At 31.5% G+C, this 22,025-nt stretch overlaps 1 protein-coding gene across 1 annotated transcript; it reads right to left on the minus strand.

The window, feature by feature from the left end:
* Window positions 1-11,387: 11,387 nt before the first annotated feature.
* Window positions 11,388-15,776, minus strand: LOC112773250 (MLP-like protein 43). Its single transcript, XM_025818324.3, has 2 exons — window positions 14,967-15,776; window positions 11,388-11,939 (listed from the first exon to the last, which is right to left on the minus strand). The coding sequence occupies exons 1-2, from the start codon at window positions 15,154-15,156 to the stop codon at window positions 11,668-11,670; spliced, it is 462 nt and encodes a 153-aa protein (XP_025674109.1). The 5' UTR covers window positions 15,157-15,776; the 3' UTR covers window positions 11,388-11,667.
* Window positions 15,777-22,025: the final 6,249 nt, after the last annotated feature.

A 22,025-nucleotide genomic window follows, 5' to 3' on the forward strand; every position in this document is an offset into this window, starting at 1 on the left:
TAAGTAGAATTATGTTGATATTCTTAATTTACTATTAGTTTAGTATGATTTAATTCTTTTTGAATTTTATTTTAGGTTTAATATGTATTGATTATTTTGATCTTTCTTAAGTTTTGTATAGACTGTATGAATCGAGCAAAAGTTGTTGAGAGGGTCCAAGCATAATCTATATAGGCTAAATGGGAATAATTTTATTATTGGAAGGATTAAACAAATGGTATAAAATTTAAATTATGCATTCAATGTGTATATATGAAATGTATATTTTTGTAGTATGAATTTTATCCAATTTTATTTTTTTAGGGTGGCAAGATCTTACACACAAGACAGAATATACTGACAAGGCCAAGTGAACCTGTCAGGCCATTCCTCATACGAGTTGGCTTTGGACTCTATGTAGTCTGCACCCTCTGTACTCCTTTCCTCTCTCTTGCCCTCCCTTGCAGACACTAATCCAGCGTCGTATTGTGCATTATAGATCTCACTTCGTGTAATCATGGTCTTCCGTGCAGTCACAGTCACAGTCGCCCTCCATGCAGTTTGCAGCTGCCATCATTCTTCGCGCAATTCCCACCCGCTGACGGTACCATCCTTGACTTTCTGTTCCCAGAATCTTAGATATAGCATTAACTCATTATCTTGTGTATTTTAGTGTTTTTGTGGAATATGCACACAAACTGTTTGCTAGTTTTCATAAGTGAAAGGAGGAGGAGCTCAACATTTTATTTTCATGGATTTAATAAGCAGTTGTGTGATTTTTTTCTCTTTTAAAGTTTTAGTTCAATTGTTCTGTTTTATTTTGAAATTAGTGTATGTTGAATGGTACTATTGATGGTGTGGTTATGAGTTTATTAAAAGATTGATTATGCATGGTTCATCCACTATTATGCTTAATGCGATATTTTTTTATAACTCTGTTAATGTTGAAGTGATGCATTCCAGTGTTACTGGTTACTGCTGTGTTTTTGTAATATTTGGTTCTTTATAGGTGTTGTAATGGATATAAAGTGAAACTCTTTTGAAATTAGCATGAATAATATTTATTGTAACTTTTCTATTTATTGAATTATGTCATATAGTTCCTAGTTGATATTTTAGAATTTTGCATCACCTATTTCAGTTGGAAATTCATTTATAAGTATTCTAGATTTCTCATCAAATTTTCTGCAGCATGTGCCCCATGTAATATTCTATCCTTGGAATTGTTGTAGGCTCTAGATCATATGTATAAGGTTGTTGCTGCATGTAATAATAAATATTAGTATACTAGTACCTTTTTTTGTTTGTATTCCTTGCCTCTCTTTTACTTTGTTCATCAGAGAAAAAAGTCATTTTAGATTCATAAAGGTGAGAACTATTGTGTATGCAATTGGTGCAATTAACATAATTATGTTTGGTTATCTGTCCTGATTCTATTTTGTTAGTAAAATTCAATTCAATGGTTGATTGATAATTTCTTATCAATTGTTGTTTGCATTCTTTGTTTATCTTCAAAGCAGCTTTCCTAAATGTTCAATGAGTATTATAGCAAATGAAATACTGAAGTCCTAAATTTTAGATACAAAGAATCTGGATACTTTTATTTTTAAAATTTTTCTTTTGGATTTGTTATGAGGTTAAGTTCTGGCGCAATAGATATTATTGCTTTTGGTGTTGCGACACCATTGCCGTGTCATGGAGGTCTTAGCATTTATCCCAAAAGGGAAAAAGCTTCATAAATCTAAGCATCCAAATATTTTCTTTCTTGTCCTGATTCAAACAAATGAAGCTCGTAGCATTTCCATCACATCCCATACTCACTTTTTTATCCATGCCCTTCTATTCTCACCTCTCAGGTCTCATGGTCTCAATCCAACTTTTTCAGCCTTTCATATAATATAAAACATTTTGTAACAGATAGGCTTACCACGTTTTTCACTTAATTATTGTGCTGTTTTAAACAAATTTGATGGTAATAACATACATTATTTGTTAGGTAATGTTCCCTCATGCTAGTCCTTGTTTCCATGGATTTATTTATTTGTTTGGCAAGTGGCTAGTTTTCTCTAATTACTCTCATTAATATATCACAATTGTGTTTTAACTCTTTAAAAGTTTTAGGCTGAAATACTGGCCAGAACACATCTGATTAGGATCACAAGGCATTTAAGTAACTATCAACTGGTGTTCTTTTGTAAGGATCCTGCTTGATGGAGGCATCTTGACAAAGCTGATTCACCAACTTAATGAGACAATTATGGTTGTACTAGAGTATTTAAAAGATGCAAAGGTATGTTGATACTTAGTAACTCTACATAATTTTAGTAATTAATACATTTTAGGAAAATATAATGGTAAAGTTGCACAGGAACATGGACAAAAGAAAGAGGATGATTTACTTGCATCTGTTATGATTATTGGGAGGTATAGTCCTACATTCTTACTACCATTGTATTATCTGCTGCTATTGTTTTGTGATTATATTCGATGCAAAGAATGCGTTATATGATATGAATGTGTGAATTTTTCTGAGGTTATTTTCACTAAAAGTTTGTGTGTCTTAAATTTTATTTTTTCTTACATTTTCCAGCTATCTTGCTGAAGTGCTTCTTGTATGCAAGGAAAAAGTTTAAAATATTTTAGGCTATATACTTTTCGTTGAAGGGGAAGATGAACAAAGGTATCTTTTTAAAAGAGGACTATTGGTAGATCATAAACCCTTTTAACTGGCACTTTGGTTATGCTCAATGTTATTATATTTCAGTTTTAATTTATACATTTATTTCAGATTGATAAGGTCACACATTTCCACCTTTATTTTTGAGGGAGGTAAAGAAACAGGCAAGGCCTATGCATGGTCCAAAACCTCTCATAGGTGAATCATGAACTGAAATTATAGTTTCATGCTCTTTTAGTGCTCAATTTTAATATCTGAACATCTCTCTTTAACAAGGAGAAAGTAAGACTTGTGCTTTGTTAGGATTAAATTCATCATATGATTACTTTTGGATTATTCTAAATGCTATGTGAATTCAAGTTATTATTAGTCTTATAATAACTTGCTACATGCCTCTTTTACTTTTGTTTTTAACTTTTTATCTATCTAAGGAGGATTATCTAGTTTTTAGTAGATTCTAGTTGTTCTTTCAGGGAAGGATATAATTCTCATTGGAATTTTAGTTTATTCCCACACACCTCACAAATCTATGAATGCTATTGGGTTCGAATTTGGAGTTTGGTTTAAGCTTTATATGTGTCAATAATTTCTTTGTTAGTGTACTAAGTACTAACCATGCTTGTGAGCAGCATATATCTCTAATTCATTTAATTGTTTCATTTGGTGTTTGAGATTTATTGTATCAAATTTTCTATCTCTGAAGTGAGTTTATCTGATTAAACAAATCCAATAATCAATAGGTATCATCATAATGAACATATTTATAGCCTTTTTTTTAATCACTAGTAGCCAACTTCCTTCAATCATACTTATCGTAATTAATAAGTTCTTATTTTAGTTTATAAATTGCAATATGACTTAATTTTATAGGGACTTGGATGAAGAATTTAGAAAAGACTTTTGTTAGTTATAGAAAGCTTTGATTCTTAAAGACTTGAATAAAACACACAGGCTTGATGAAAGATTTAGTGCTTGGAAGTATTCTTGATATTTTCCCATCATTTTCACTGGAACAACTATCGAAAGGTGATCTTTCTTAACATTTTATTTGATGATGCACATAAATATTTCAAATACTTAAATAATACACATAAGAATAAAAGGATGTAGAAAAATGTAATGGTATTCTGCATTGTGTATGAAGTTTAGTTGCAGATTAAATATACAAAGGGCGAACAAGGTATGTGTAAAATGCCCCAAATTATATAGCAATTTGTTTGAGTTTGTAATCCTAGAAAATAAGAGGGATTTGAAGGGTAATTGTTATGGTTTTGGTTGACAAAATTGTGTCAGTTATTAAAAGGCTTGGTGGTCATTATACTTGTAATACTGTACTTAGACTTGCTTCCTATCTTGCTATTATATGTTAAATGTTTGCAAGTTTATTATAAGAGTTAGATGCACTTTAGCAAAAGCATCTATGAAGTTTTTCTTTCATGTTTGTATATTTTCAAATTTAGGTGATTTCAAACTGAGCTTGTTAGGGATATGGCATATGCTGCTGCAAGATTTGAACATGTAATGTTGCCTGAGAATGTTCATGAACCTGCCTTATCTACTCGTTCCTCGGGTTCTTTCAAAATCGTTCCTACTTGTGTCGCCTCCAGTCTCTTAATAGAGAATCTATCTAGAATTTTCCATTCAATATCTAAACCAGGTTTTAATTTGCATTGTTAGAATATTTTTTACAAATATTTGCTGTTTAGTATTGTTATAATAGTTTATATATGACTATGAGTCTGGGATTAAATTTTATGTATAAGTAATTGAGTTTATTTTGTCTCTCTTTGGTTGATTTACATAAATTGGAAAAGGAAAAAAATGTCATGTATTGTAGAATATGAATTTTGTACTAGTTGATTAGTGCAGTGACATTAGTAAATTTTACTTCATTTCTCTTTTATAATTTCTATGATTATGTAATTGGTTATAGGAAGAGAAATGCTTACATTAGATAATCTAATTTGAACTAGTATAGATGTTTATAGAGCCAACAATCCTATGTTTTCATTGGATATAGTGTTCATAATTACAATGAATGAATTGTAAATTGAAGCTTTTTTCTAAGTCGTTTATTCTCCTCTTTCTCCAATGCTACATCAGGTGGTATCCTAGACAGAGCTATAGAAGCAGAAGAAATGAAGCATGGAGATTTCTTGAGGCTGGTAAATAATGTGACTCTTTGTCACGTTTTCATTTTTTCCTCCATGACCCTAATCTTATTTTTTTATATCATGATTGCAATTTCTAAATGAAAAACTAGTAGATTGTGTAAAAGATATTTATGATTTGATTTTGCAGGATCATGTTAAACTTAAATTATCAACAAAGACAAAAACCTACTTTGCATCTGCTGTTAAGTGTTAACTTATGAGATGCTGATTTCTACATTAAAGTTGATGATAATGTTCATGTAAATATAGGGAACAAAATTTATAATGTAAAGAAAATAAGTTGTAGTAAGAAAAATGGTAAAACATATTGTAGTTTAGCAATTATTTTTTTAAAATATTATGTAGAAAATTATTGCAGTATGAAAACTGCCACAATTTTTTTTAAAAAAAGCACCAATTGAAATTGCGGCGATTCGAAACTGCCGCAATTTTTTTAAAATACTACTAAAGGAAATAGCGGCAGTTTTACAGTTGTCGCAAAATCAATTATCTGATTAGCGGCGGTTATACCAATGGTTGCTAAAAACCATCGCAAAATCTTCTGCTCGCACCACAAACTGAGGTGGTTAACGAACCGCTGGAATTGGGTTTTGCGGCAGTTTAAAACTGCCGCAAATAGCAAAAAAACCGCTGCTTTTTCCCATTTTCTTGTAGTGATTTAAACAAAATAATGGTAAAATTCAAATTTTAATTATTGATGTAAACATGTGATAGTATCAAATTTTAAATATAAAAATTATTTTTAGTTTTAAATATTATCTTAAGTGATATCTAAATATTTTTTAGTAAAGTATCAAAACTAACTATTAAATTATAAATTATGACGCTGATAAATTTGACCATAAATTAAAATTAAATTGTACCCACATAAATGAATTCTACATTATAAAATTATTCGAATCATAAAAATTTATTCAAAATTTTTAAATTATTCCTGCTAATCTAACATAACCTAACCATCTCCAAACTCTAACCCTATTCCATTCTCAATTTCTAGCTCTTTGCTTGAAAAATTAACAGCTTTGTCATTTGATGATAATGAGTTAATATCAATATAGTATTCATCAAAAATTAAAATCAGAGATAGCAAAAAAGACACGATTAGAGAGAGTTAAGATCATATATAGGGTGATCCTGTGAAAAATTAGTAAAGCTAATTTTAGAAAATATATAAATAAATAATAACTAAATAAAATGAAAGGTAATAAACAATCTTAGTTTATAACCTTAGAATTTTAATGGTTGAAAAAGAGAAAAATTATATACCTCTAATTAATGGATGGTTCATATTGAAGAGACTCACCTATAAATTGAGTTTTTCTTTAATTCATTTCAATCAAGTCATCCAGATAGAATAACATAATATTTCTTTGAGTAGTTTTCTTCTATATATAGAGAGAGAAGTGTGTTCTCCTTTTGTCAAGAGAGAGTGTTATTGTAGTCTCCTTGTGATAGAGAGAAGTTGTAATTCTCAAAGAAAGTTATTCAATTATTTCCATATTTTATACAAATTTCTAATTTTTCATCTCTATATTTTGCTGTGTCATTTGTCTGGTACCTAACAGTGGTATCAGAGCCTAAGGTTGCTGATTAATTTTCTTTTTTTTTTTCGCTGCGAGTTACCGTCTAAAAAAAATGGCATCAAAGTATGAAATTCCAAAATTCAGTGGGAGTAATTTTTCCATATGGAAATTGAAAATAAAAGCCATTATGAGAAAAGACAATTGCGTGACAGCAATTGAAAGTAGACCCACTGGAATTACAGATGAAAAATGGAAGGAGATGGACAACAATGCTGTTGCAAACTTACACTTGGCACTAGCTGATTCAGTTTTATCAAGTGTAGCAGAGAAAAAGACAGCAAAGAAAATTTGGGATGCTCTCACTAAATTATATGAAGTCAAGTCACTTCACAACAAGATATTCTTGAAGAGAAGACTTTATACTCTTCGAATGAGTGAATCCACATCGGCAACAGATCACATCAACAATCTAAATACGCTATTTTTCCAACTCTCATCGTTGGAATATACCATAGCGGAAAACAAATGTGCAGAGCTCTTACTTCAAAGTCTACCAGATTCATATGATCAGCTTATCATTAACTTAACTAATAATGTTTTGACTGATTATCTTTCTTTTGATGACATGGCTGATGCGGTTCTTGAAGAATAATCTAGGTGCAAGAATAAGGAAGATAGATTAGAAAGCTCAAAACAAGCAGAGGCTTTGTTGATGACAAGAGGGAGATCAATAGAGCGTGGTTTCAGTGGGAGTCAAAGTAGACCAAAGTCACAAAGTAAGAAGCAGGTCAAATGCTACAATTGTGGAAAGAGAGGGCACTTCAAGAAAGATTGTTGGAATAAGAAGAGTATAGAGAAGATTTCAGAAGGATCAAGTTCTCAAGGATGTGTTGCGAGCACCTCTAATGATGGAGAAATCCTGTATGGCAAAGCAACAATTGGTTCTAAAGGTAGCAAACAGCTCACTGATGTTTGGATTGTTGATTCAGGAGCAACATGGCACATGACTCCTCATCGTGATTGGTTTTGTACATATAAACCTGTCTCGGAAGGATCGGTGTTTATGGGAAACGATCATGCCTTAGAAATTGTTGGAATGGGTACTGTCAAAATAAAAATGTTTGATGGTTCTATTCGTTCACTTCAAGGGGTAAGACACATGAAAGGCTTGAAGAAGAATTTTTTGTCGATTGGGCAATTGGATGAACTTGGCTGCAAGACCTATATTGAAGGTGGGATCTTGAAAGTTGTTAAAGGAGCTCTTGTGGTAATAAAAGCAGAAAAGATTGCAGCAAATCTATACATGCTTGTGGGAGATACTTTGCAAGAGTCAGAGGCATCAGTTGCTTCAACAAGCCAAGAAGAAATGACGATGATATGGCATTGCAAACTAGGCTACATGTCAGAACGAGGCTTGAAGATTCTTGTAGAACGTAATCTCATTCCCGGGCTCAAATCGGTAAACTTACCGTTTTGTAAGCACTGCATTACAAGCAAACAACATAGATTGACGTTTGGTAGATCAACTGCTCGGAGCAAGCACATATTGGAGTTGATTCATTCTGATGTGTGGGAATCGCCGGAGATGTCCCTAGGAGGAGCAAAATATCTTGTATCATTTATTGATGATTACTCTGGGTGGCTATGGGTGTACCCGATCAAGAAGAAGTCAGACGTGTTTGCGATGTTCAAAGAGTTCAAAGCAAAGTTAGAACTTGAATCTGGAAAGAAGATCAAGTGTTTAAGGACAGATAATGGAGGAGAATATGTCGATGGTGATTTTCTAACATTTTGCAAGCAAGCAGGTATTCAACGGCAATTCACAGTTGCATACACGCCTCAGCAAAATGGTGTAGCAGAGCGAATGAATAGGACTCTCCTAGAAAGAGCACGAGCTATGTTACAAACTACAGGTTTAGCTAAGTCTCTTTGGGCAAAAGCTGTTAAAACCGCCTGTTATGTGATAAATCGGTCACCATCAACTGCAATTAGGTTGAAAACACCAATGGAGATGTGGCAAGGTAAGCCACCTAATTATTCTTCTTTACATATATTTGGTTGTCCTGTGTACGTAATGTACAATTCCTAGGAAAGAACAAAGCTGGACCCAAAGTCTAGAAAATGTATATTCTTGGGTTATGCTGACGGAGTTAAGGGGTATCGCCTGTGGGATCCCACTACCCGCAAGGTAGTTGTCAGTAGAGATGTGATATTTGCAGAAGATGAATTGCAAAAGGAACAAGAAAATGACAGCACTGTTAAAGAGATAACCACTGTTCAAATAGATGAAAAATGCAGAGAAGGTGATCTTTCTGAAGCAGAACCACAGCACGAAGAACAAGAAGCAGAGGCCAATGACATAGAAGTTCGTCGATCCACTCGACAAAGAAGAATACCATCATGGCACTCAAATTATGTTTTGACAAACCATGATGCATATTGTCTTTTGACAGAAGATGGAGAACCAACAACTTTTATGGAGGCTATGCGCAATCCAGACGCTTCTATGTGGATTACAGCAATGCAAGAAGAAATTGAGGCATTACATAGAAACCATACCTGGAAACTTATTAAACTTCCAACAGGTCGGAAAGCCATTGGTAACAAATGGGTTTACAAGATCAAACGAGATAGTAATGATCAGGTGGAACAATATCGTGCAAGATTGGTTGTCAAGGGATATGCTCAGAAAGAATGTGTTGACTTCAATGAAATATTTTCTCCAGTGGTGAGACTAACTACTATTAGAGTAGTTTTGGCTATGTGTGCTGCATTTGATTTACATCTAGAGCAATTAGATGTAAAGACTGCTTTTCTTCATGGAGAACTTGAAGAAGAGATATATATGCTCCAACCAGAAGGTTTTGAAGAACAAGGAAAAGAAAACTTGGTTTGCAGGTTAACTAAATCTTTGTACGGTCTAAAGCAGGCGCTAAGGTGTTGGTACAAGAGATTTGATTCTTTCATTATTAGCCTTGGATACAACAGACTTAGTTCAGATCATTGTACTTATTACAAGAGGTCTGGTGATAATGATTTTATCATTCTGCTGTTGTATGTGGATGACATGTTGGTGGTAGGTCCCAACAAAGATCAAATCCAAGAATTGAAGGCACAGTTGGCTAGGGAGTTTGATATGAAAGACTTGGGACCAGCAAACAAGATTTTAGGGATGCAAATTCACCGAGACAAAAAAGATAGGAAGATTTGGCTATCGCAAAAGAATTATTTGAAGAAAATCTTGCAACGCTTCAATATGCAAGAATGTAAGCCAATTTCAACCCCACTTCCTATGAATTTCAAATTATCCTCAAGTATGTGCCCTAGTAGTGAAGCAGAGAGGATGGAAATGTCTCGAGTACCGTATGCATCAGCGGTGGGAAGCCTTATGTATGCCATGATCTATACAAGGCCAGATATTGCTCAAGCAGTTGCGGTGGTAAGTCGATTTATGGCAGATCCGGGTAAAGAGCATTGGAATGTTGTTAAGAGGATCTTGAGATACATCAAAGGGACCTCGAATGTTGCATTATGTTTTGGAGGATCGGAATTCATTGTCAATGGATATGTCGACTCAGATTTTGCAGGTGATCTTGATAAACGAAAATCTACTACAGGATATGTGTTCATGCTTGCAGGAGGAGCTATGAGATTACAAATTGTTGTAACTTTATCTACTACAGAAGCTGAATATATGGCAGCTACACAAGCATGCAAGGAAGCTATTTGGATCCAAAGGTTGATAGAAGAACTCGGACACAAACAACAGAAGATTTCTGTGTATTGTGACAGTCAGAGTGCCTTGCACATTGCAAGGAATCCTGCCTTTCATTCAAGAACAAAACACATTGGAGTACAATATCACTTTATTCGAGAAGTAGTAGAAGAAGGAAGTATTGATATGCAGAAAATTCACACGAAAGATAACCTAGCAGATGCCATGACAAAATCAATCAACATAGAAAAGTTTGAATGGTGTATATCCTCATACGGCCTATGGAATACATGAGCAACATGAATTTTAAAAATTTATCAAAATTAGCTTTAAGTGGGAGATGGTGAAAAAATAATAAAGCTAATTTTAGAAAATATATAAATAAATAATAACTAAATAAAAGGAAAGGTAATAAACAATCTTAGTTTATAACCTTAGAATTTTAATGGTTGAAAAAGAGAAGAATTATATACCTCTAATTAACGGATGGTTCATATTGAAAAGACTCACCTATAAATTGAGTTTTTCTTTAATTCATTTCAATCAAGTCATCCAAATAGAATAACATAATATTTCTTTGAGTAGTTTTCTTCTATATATATAGAGAGAAGTGTGTTCTCCTTTTATCAAGAGAGAGTATTATTGTAGTCTCCTTGTGATAGAGAGAAGTTGTAATTCTCAAAAAAAGTTATTCAATTATTTTCATATTTTATACAAATTTCTAATTTTTTATCTCTATATTTTGCTGTGTCATTTGTCTGGTACCTAACAGATCCATCAACAAAGAGATTTTCAGTGCCCTTATTCAAAGAAAAAGGTAGACAAAGTACGAATTTAGGAACAATGTTGTAAGTTAAAGAGATCTGAACAGACAAAGAAAGCTGCGTGTCTTTTCCAAGGTCCAATACTCCTTTGATGATTCCCTTGGCAAATCCAAGAATAAGCAGTGGGGTTTAAAATAATTCAAAGTTAGCACAAAGAGAGGTTGGAGGTGGTAAAAGGATATTGAAGTGGTGGTGGTTAAGAAGTAGAAATTGAAAGTTGAGTAGGGTTAGAATTTGAAAATGGTTAGGTAAGGTTAAGGGAGGTAGTTTGAGAATTTTAAAAATAATTTTTTAGGTTCGATAGTTTTGTCTAGTAGAATTCATTTTTTATGGATATAAATTAATTTTATTTTTTTATAATTAAATTTGTCAATGTGGTAATCTTTTATGATTAAATTTAATATTAAACTTAATATTTTTTATTATATTATTTAAGTTTATGAATGAGTTCATAGTAATGAATCCTACTATATAATAATTTTAACAAAATAGAAAGCATGACAATATCTAATTTTTATTTGTATTACAATTACATGAAATTTTTTCACATACACGTACATAAGTGCAATCAGGAAGCAAAGAAATATTATCAACAATAACATAAACATATCCAAATCAATTATTAATCCACTCAAATGAAGGATAGCACACGATGCAAACATGCATCTATATATTATTCTTCATGACTAAATTCATGCAGTTTAATTAAATAAATACACACTTTATTAACTTAATTATTCCCAAACACCTTTTCTACTTAATTGATCGATGTAGCTTATGCCTCGAGAACATGAGCATCGATGTCTTTAGTAAATTTGTCAAAGTATTCCATGTAGCCATATGGAGCTTCAACATCATCATTGACCTTCTCATATTCAATTGTCCATTTAGCCGAAGTACCTCCATCATTGTTGTCAATCACTTGAAAGACAAGCTTAAAGGCCTTATAGTGTTGATCGATATCTTCATCAAAGAGTTTGTATACGGCTGTCTTCTTCTCCTCATTAATGCTTTCAATAGTCTCTTTGCATGTAGTTACTTTACCATCTTTTCAATAAATTTAAATAAAAAAAAATATAAGATTAAATATAATTTTACTCTTAATAAAAAGGTCAATGTCTATAAAATATTAGGAAAATAAACTATTTACATGTTAACCCAAATTTTATAACCATATCTTTACACCCATTCATTTTCTCTCTTGTGGTCTTTTCTCTTAACTTTCTTTTTTTCAATTCATCGATCTTCTTCATTTCACAGCATCTCCTCCCCACATTATTGTTGTACTATTTTGTTTTTTCTTCTTTTTTTAGATAACATATCAATTTACCGACAGACAAATCAGTTCCAGTTTATTTATCGATAGAATAATTACTCATATCAGTCCCCAAGAATTTTAAAAGTAGACATTTTAGTTCCTAAGAAAAATTAAAACATAGATCAATCCTCAACGTTTTTCTCCATCAGACATAATAGTCATCCATCCAAAAAAACAAGCAAAATAAAATTATTATTATTATTATTATTATTATTATTATTATTATTACACAATAATACTATACTATAATTTTTTTGATAAAAATAACGATAAATTTATTCATTAAATTCTTATGTATGTATAATAATATATTCTACAAGAAATTTAAAGTTGAACCATGTGATATTTTTGTATTTAATATAATCAAAATATGTCCTATTTTAAAAAACATGTTTGTATTAAAAAATATTTTTTAATTTGAATTTTAAAGTATCATTATTTACTTTACTTGTTTCTAACGAAAAGAATGTATTAATATGCAAGTGTTATCGTCCACATGCACAAAGTTAAGTTAATAATAATAAAAGTTGACATATAATAAAAGTAAAATGGATGAGAGACTGTTATGTCTGAGAGAGAAAAACGTTGAGAATTGATCTGTGTATTAATTTTTTTTGCGGACTAAAATGTGCGCTTTTAAAATTCTTGGAGACTGATTTGGGTAATTACTCTCCCAGAAAATAAATTGGTGACTGATTTATATATCTGCCAAGTAAAACCTTAAAAATTGATCTATGTATTAATTTTCTTAGGGACTACAATATCTGCTTTTAAAATTGTTGGAGACTAATTTGGATAATTACTCGTAATAAAATTTAGAAATAGTTGCACATCATATATACATATAACTTTTCAACTATGCTACCTTAATATTAAAATTAGCTACTAAAATTAACTACTAATATAAAATATATATTAAATACAAATATGTATTAAAAATAAATTAAATTATACATATATTTATATAAGGGTAAAAAACTCAAATAAGCCAAAGGGAGTAAAATTTTACACAAATCCGCCAAACTAAAATCTGCTTCATCAATCCACCAATGCACATTTATATGTAGTTCGAACCAGCCTGATTCGAACTCCATTTCTACATAATTCGAACCAGCTTGGTTCGAATTATACACAAATACACGCACACACTAATTCGAACCAGCTTGGTTCGAATTATACACTTATTTAAAAAATTAATAATTTAAAAATTAAAAAATATATATATTATTTTATACATTAAAAGAAAAGCTAACAAAATATTTAATTATGAGACTTCTTTAAAATATTAATGAGCTATCAATTCGAATTCCATACAATACTCTTTTGTCCATTTTTAATAGCCCATGAATATTTTTTAATAAATTTTTTTAATAAATTTATTTAAATTATACTACAAAAAATATTTGATCCTATACAAAACAATTTTTAAAAAATGGCTTAAAAAATGTTAGGAGTACTATAAAAATTTGTAACGTTCTAATAACTTAGGTAAATACATGCATGTACTCAAATTTTAAATAAAATACTCTACGTAGTCATTAATAATTTAGAAATGAAAGAAAATATTTTATTCCATATAAAACAATTAAAAAAATATTTTATTCTATACAAAATAATTTTAAAAAAATAGCTTAAAAGATGTTATAAGTACTATAAAAGTTTGTAATATTCTAGTGATTTAGGTAAATACATGATAAAAATATTTTTTCTTTAATTTCTAAATTATTATTGACTATGTAGAGTATTTCTTTAATGTCCTAAGTCATTAGAACGTTACAAATTTTTATAGTACTCTTAACATTTTTTAAGCCATTTTTTTTAAATTGTTTTGTATAGGATCAAATATTTTTTGTAGTATAATTTAAATAAATTTATTAAAAAAATTTATTAAAAAATATTCATGAGCTATTAAAAATGGACAAAAGAGTATTGTATGGAATTCGAATTGATAACTCATTAATATTTTAAAGAAGTCTCGTAATTAAAATATATATTTTTTAATTTTTAAATTATTAATTTTTTTAATAAAATTTTTAATAAATTTTTTTAATAAATTATTAATTTTTTAACAGCATAATTCGAATTATACCATGAATTATTGTGTGTAATTCGAACCAAGCTGGTTCGAATTAGTGTGTGCGTGTGTTTATTTGTAATTCGAACCAAGCTGGTTCAAATTATGTAGAAATGGAGTTCAAACCAAGCTGGTTCAAACTACATATAAACGTGCATTGGTGAATTCATGAAGCAATTTTTGTTTTGGCTTATTTACGTAAATTATTTTTTTCCTGGGCTTATTTCTATTTTTTGCCCTTCATATAAAATATATTAATAACTAATTTTAATAACTAATTTTAGTGTACAAATAACATTTTGATAATCTTTATACATGTTTTGAGCAACACTTCATTCGGAGCAAGTACCCCCACAACCTATTATAAGGTGGACGCATCATATATTAGACAACCGAAGGAAGAAAGAAAGAAAGAGAGAGAAAAAGAAGAATGATATTACTTAATCCAAATAAAAAAAGGACAATTATAATCATCTTTTATACCTAGAATTGTATTAATTATTCCATTAATACTTTAAGATTAAATTATTTTAATAACTAAATTCAATTAATTATGTTAGTCTAATAATTTATTAACACAATAAAAATTAATTAAAAAAACACAAAAAAAATAGTTAAACTTAGTTAAAAAAAAAATATTTTTCTTACGGTATGTGATATATAGCATCAAGTGTGTTATTACCTATGACATAAGTCCAGTGTTTGACCGAACCCCCGACAGAGTGCCAGTCATCACCTTCATGCAGCTTGGTGGCATGCACTCTTTCACAGACGTTTTGAACATGATGGAGTTTCTTTGCCAAGAAGTCAAAGAACTTTGCAGAAGGTGAATGGATTGCAATTTCAGTGCTAAGCTTACCCGTCAGTGCCATCTCTTAATATGAAGTAGGAACAAATTAACACTGGAACAGAGATGCATAGCAAATAGAGCATTCAGCCTTGTAGGACTTTTATATAGAAATACAAGCCTCCACTATATTATCAAGTAGCTCACCACAGTTAACATTATTGCTGATTAGTTTAAATAATAAATTGAGAAAGGTTCCGATATCAGTAAATATTATTATTTTTTATTTATATTTATATTTATGAATGTTTTATATATAAAAAATATATAATTTATATTTATATTTATTAGAATTTTGTATATATAAATTACTATATTTTATATTTATATTTTTTAAAATTTTTATATATAATTTAATAAAATTTATTTATTAAAAATATTTTAGTATTTATACTATTTAAATAATAATAAAAATATTAAAAATTACCGACTCTAAAAATTTTTATAATAAATTTTATCAAAAAAAAAATTTTACAATATTTTTTAATTTAAAAAATTAAAAATTAATTAATAAAACATTTATATTTTATTTAAAAATTTATTACTAACCCTAAATTTATTATAAATTGAAACCAACGAACAAGAGACGTAAGAAATTGCTTTTTTTTTGTCCTAGGTACATTAAACGTTTGATTCTTTTCCTCCTCCCACCATTCATCCACTTTCTATCTGTATATAGATGAGCCATAAAAATAGGCAATCCTATCACATAGGTGGTCAGGATTTTTTATTTTAATAAAAAATATTTATCAAAATAAATATTTTTACGAAAATTTATCGATTTAAATTTTTTTTGTCATATCTCGTTTACATCTGACAAGTCAAATTGATACGTGTATATATCGTTTACAGTATAAATAAAACGAGATACATGTATTCTTTTAAAAAAAAAATTTGAAAATAATAAAAAATATTAATAATATCAATAATCCAAACTTTTGGCATGCAATTAGTACATAAAAAAGTTGGTATAAGAGATTAAAATAAATATGTTTGATCAATTTTAATTCATTTTAAATGATAGGGATTAACACGTTTACTTTGAAACCATTAAACTCTCCCGTGTTAATACAGTTACCTCTTTTCTAACTGCGGTTTAAAAATTTAAAATATAATTTAAATACACGTGGTTGATTTATTTAATGACCAGTTAATGCATGTTACTACTCTATTGGTATATAATATAAAATCTTTTTTACTTAAATTATATTTCAAATTTTTATGTAGTCCTATGCAACAAATAAAATTTATATGTACTCCCATACAAAAACGAAAAAAAATAGATTAATATGGAAGAAAACAAATGTGCTGCCCACTATTGATAATAGGTAGTTACAAATATATTTCCAGCACACTATTAATAATGGCAGTTACAAATATATTCTTAATTAGGGCAGTTTACCCATTTAAATAAACAAACAGGTAACCAATATTAACAGAATACACATTATGTAAACTGGATACCAAAATGCATTTTTTCTAAACTATGTAAACCGCGAAAGGGGTATCACGGTTTACAATATGAACGTAATCCGCTACAGGGGTGTCGCGGATTACGTTGGCGTTGAATAATCACATAAAGCGTTATAGGAGTGTCGCGGTTTATGTGTGTTTGTGATACGTGCATAAACCGCTACAGGGGTGTAGCGGTTTATGCTTTAGTGCGTATTTAGGTCATTTTTCATGGAGAATGAGTTTTTGGATAAAAGTTTAGCTTCTGTATAGCGCAACATAGGTTGCTGATTTGATTTAATTGAAATTAGCCTGTGTACTCAGAGGATTATCAAGAAAATTTGAAACAGAGAGAATCATTAGTACATAGAGAATCGATAAACAAATACAACTTCACTTAACAGTAAACACGACTAAAACAAAAGAAGAACACAAACAAGGAGAGAAAAATGCAACTTAATCCTGACGACCTAAAGACAACTATGCCTCGGCACTGGGGGCGGATCCTCGCTGAGGGCAAGTTCTGCGAGTGTGTCCTGTCTGTCTGCATAGCCTGCATCGCTTCGGCCGACCAGTATTGACCTCATCCATGGTGTTACAGATTCTTGTTGACCTTGGTCGCCCTTCTCTGGCATGTCTCATGTTAGGATCAGGGATGATAGTAGGACCGGCGTATGGTGGCCAGAGACCCTCTGGAATAGGTTCCCATCCGGTATACGCTAAACACCTTACTCATGGTATAAACCTCATGGACGTACGTAGCCTAGTCTAACCGGGACTGAGCACAGCATGCAATCGCATGGCAGCAAGGGTAATGGAGAGCTTGAAAGTACCCGCAATCACAAGTGCGATCTTTGAGGGAAACTCGATACGTCCCGAGTGAGAAGTTCCCGGTAGGAGTCGTCTCAACCATGGTATACTCAGACTGATGTCTATCGAACAGAGTAACCGTGAAGCACCTCGCATCTTTCAGGTTGCGCTCTATCGCCTTGACCAGGGCCTGGCAAAATCGTTGGCCTGATCTCAACTGCGCCTCTGCTGTCTGCCCTTGGACGACAAATAGCTCTGCTAATCTCCCATATGTGGATTTCACAAGTGCAGTTACCGGAAGATTCCATGTCCCCTTCAGTACAAAGTTAACACACTCGGATATGTTCGTCGTCATGTAGCCGAACCGTCTGCCTCCATCCTGGTGTTGGGTCTACTTATCGTACTCCAGTCGGTTGGCCCAATCACACATGGTCGGATTCTTAGTCCTTATAATATCAAACCAGTAGTCAAACTCGGCCTCAGTCTTCGCATACGCCGCATTCACGAGCATCCGCCTCGCATCCTGACCCCTGAAACTGAGGGCAAAATTAGCTGCAACGTGTCGAATGCAATACGCTCGATATGCATGAGGCGGTTTCCAACCACTGTCCGGTGCCTCCAATGCAGCCTTAATGCCGTTGTGTCTGTCAGAAATCACCAAAATCCCTTCCTGCGGGGTCACATGTTGATGCAAGTGGGATAAGAAAAAATCCCACGACTCAGCATTCTCCCCCTCAATAAGTGCAAATGCAACTGGCAATATATTGGAGTTTCCATCGTTGCTTGCATCCCAAGGATCCACCGGGGCAACTCTGCATATGACTCTGCGCAACTGCCTTCTGATTTGCCTTCCACACCTTCCTGTAGCAAGGCCTGAATCCATAGGTTGACTCAGTAGCTTCTTGCAACACCTTTATGATAACCGCTGCATCCGCCCTAACCAAGGGATAGATCATCGCATAAATTACGTGGTAATCGAGCTGTCGGTGGTCACTCGATATCGATGTGGCCAGGCATGTGTGGGCTCCGTCGTATCTTCTAACCTCCCAGTTACCCTTGCGCTGCCGAAGTGCCACGCGGATGATCCAGTTGCAGCCATTTCCAAACTCCTTGCATCTCCCAACATACTTCAGATGATCAGATTCCATAACCCGATACTAAACTCCACGACGAATGCTATAATCTTTAACACTCATCACAACTTCCTCTTTAGTCTAGAAAGATTGACCAATCACAAATTCGGCAGAAGCATTGCCCTCGTTAATCCTTGGTAGCCGAAGGTGTGTCAATCATCTGGTTGTTGGCTCACTGCTTTCAGATTGAGCGTCGAGAAATGCGGCGGTTGTTGGTGGGACCTAAAACTGGATGCCCCTGAGGTGCAGGTGGGGGCACTGGAGTCTTATCCTCACTATTCCCTGATATATAATCGTGCTTATCGTCCGAATCATAGTCCCGCACCGCATTCTCATAGTGATCCAGCTCACCACTCCCAACAAGACCAGTAATCAAACCGGGTGACCTCTCTGCCGGTGCTAGAACAAGTGGAGGTGCAGGTAGGAGACACCTGGGTGCAACGACAGGCCTCGAAGTAGAAGCACCCCCCACCGTCTTCGACTGAGAATTTGGCGCTGAAGCCCCGGAACTATCCACTCGGTCTTCCAACTTGGCAAACAACTCGTGTATTCTCACCTCTGGAAAACTCTGCCGACAATGAAACAACACCCCCATGTCTTCATCTGACCCTATGATAAATGTTTCATACTGCACACCACTCGACACGACTGCCATCAGAATCTTGTAGAATACCTTCCTCACCGACTTGGCCCCAGCTAACCCTGCCTTCTGCAATATGTTCCTCTTCAAATCCGACAAAGTATCATTCGAACGGATAAAAATGCTTAGCGGTTCTTTATCCGTGAATTTAACACCATGCCTGTTACTTTTTTTAATTTTACCAGAACAGTGGACAAGAACCATCAAGCTTTCCTCTCTATCCATTTGTGAAAGTGTGAAAATGACTCTCTTCAAATAGCTCACTCCCTATCTTGCTTGGTATTTATAGGCAAAGTTTACAAAGCATAAACTGCTACACCCCTGTAGCGGTTTATGCACGTATCACAAACACACATAAACCGCGACACCCTTGTAGTGGTTTATGTTTATTCAACACCAACATAATCCGCGACACCCTGTAGCGGATTACATTCATATTGTAAACCACGATACCCCTGTCGCAGTTTACATAGTTTAGGAAAAAAATATATTTCGGTATCCAGTTTGCATAATGTGTAATCTGGTAATATTGATTCACTGTTTATTTAAATGGGTAAATTGCCCTCTTAATTATATATTATTAATATATTTGTTTCTTCTATATTCACCTGCTTTTTTCGTTTATTGTACGGGAGTACATATAAATTTTATTTGTTGCATGGAGTACATAAAAATTTGAAACATAATTTTTTATGGCCCATCCCTTCCTAATAAAATAACAGATATTCTACACATTTTTTATGAACAACTTTATTAAATAGAATTTTCAAATTAATTATATAATTATTTTTACTTTTAAATTGTGAATGTTTTAAAATATGTTACAAAATATTTGAATGAATTTATTTTTAATGTACTGATAATATAAAAATAGTTATACGGTTATCTAAAAACTAGAAGTAATAAGTAATTATTTAATGTTCAATATGATATTAATCATTATGATAACTATGTGAGAATTGAAACGGTTATCTCTCAGTTATCTCCCACCATAGATAATCGTTTCAATTCTCTTCCTAATGTCTCATCAATCTCTCTTAATAATTGACAAATGCTTATTTTTATTTTTCAAATTTAAATCAATCCAATTGGATCATAATTTAATTTAAAAAAATTTAAAATAGATATAGTTGATCAATTAGTAATAAAAAAGAGTACATAAAAAATTTTAGTTTAAATTGTAATCTAATTAGATTGATTTAAATTTGAAAAATAAAAATAACAGTTTAGCAATTATTAAGAGAGATTGATGGGATAATAAGGAGAGAATTAAAACGGTTATCTCTCATGTAGATGGGGGAGCGTGAGAGATAACCGTTTCAATTCTCACGTAGTTATCATAATGACTAATATTATTGCTTTTCCTTAAATAATCTCTCTTTTTGAATACTAATTGATCAAACATATCCATTTTAATCTCTTTTATCAACCTTTTTATGTAGTAATTGCATGCTAAAAGTTTGGATTATTGATAATATTAATATTTTTTATTATTTTTAAAAATTTTTTTAAAAAAAATATATGTATAAAATATGACAAAAAAATTTAAATCAATAAATTCTCGTAAAATTATTTATTTTGGTAAATATTATATTTATTTTATTTATTAAAATAAAAAACCCCATAGGTTCATTGTTATCGTTGAAATGCAGGTTCTGCTCTTAATTTGTTTTTTTTTATTTTTTAAATTTCTAAATGATTAAGGATGATAAATGCATCGAAATTCGTTGAATCGGTACATGTAATTCATCAAAAAAGAGTACTGAACTAAAAATTTAAAATGGTCAAACTTAAAAAGTCTGTCTAATTGGCACTGCCTAATCCATAAATTTTGACAGACTTCGACGGAATGGAACAGATTTTTTTATCGGGCCAAACGTTTTTATAATCAAGGCTTTTTTTTATAATAAATTTTTATGATGTTATTAATCTATAAAAAAATAAAGATAAAGATATTTTATATTTGATTGATATAAATTTAAAGATGTTTAATTATATATTTTAGATAATATTTATTTTAATTTAGACAATATTAATTTTATTATTTTATTTAAAAAAATTTGATTTATGATGATGTTTATTATATATTTATAACTATAAAATTTTATTAATATTTATGAATTTAAAAAATATAATTTTTTTATGTTTTTAAAAATTATATATTTATTAAAATGCTTAATAAAATATCGTGTTCTCTGCTCCAATAATTTAACCTACTCTTTTGTTGCCACCATGTGGTACTTAATGCACTTTGTTTTATTTTCTTTACCATATGATCACTCCTACCGACTGAACATGCATCGGTGTTAGCGGTAAGACCAACCGTTTCTTTGTCGATATATATTACCGCCAAATAATTGGACAATTGTGTTAAATACACATTAAAATTAATTATAAATATATATTTAAAATAAATTAAATAATATATATTTATATATAAATATAAAACACTTAAATTATTTGTTGATTTACACATAATATTTTATAATTAAATTGATGGTTTTGTTGATGTTAGCACAAAAGTTTGAGATGATCGATCTGATGGATTTTAATAAAGGGTCTGAGTTAAAGAAGTGAGACAGCAGAGGTAGCTTTCGGATAATGATAAGACTTGAGTCGAAAGTAGGCATCGGAGCTAGTAGACAAAATTGAGAAGATGTATGTGGGGCTCAAATTTGAAGCCCGAGTCTAGTCTGATAGTTAGTTAGTTTACAAGTAAATAGTTATTTTTTGTGATAAAAAATTTAGATGCTGGCAAATTTATTTTATGAAAAAATAAAATTAATATTATATTTATAATAGATTTATAGATATCGGTTGATAAAATTATTTAAATTTTAAAACATTATTCAAAATTCT

This window comes from Arachis hypogaea, chromosome 18 (genome assembly GCF_003086295.3).
Source record: "Arachis hypogaea cultivar Tifrunner chromosome 18, arahy.Tifrunner.gnm2.J5K5, whole genome shotgun sequence".
In the NCBI taxonomy this organism is placed as follows: domain Eukaryota; kingdom Viridiplantae; phylum Streptophyta; class Magnoliopsida; order Fabales; family Fabaceae; genus Arachis; species Arachis hypogaea.

Excerpts from the sequence above, each read along its gene's own strand:
- LOC112773250 (XM_025818324.3), bottom strand. The coding sequence starts at position 15,156 with ATGGCACTGACGGGTAAGCTTAGCACTGAAATTGCAATCCATTCACCT. Across the intron at positions 11,940-14,966 it reads ACACTGGACTTATGTCATAG|ATGGTAAAGTAACTACATGC; the intron begins GTAATAACACAC and ends TTTATTGAAAAG.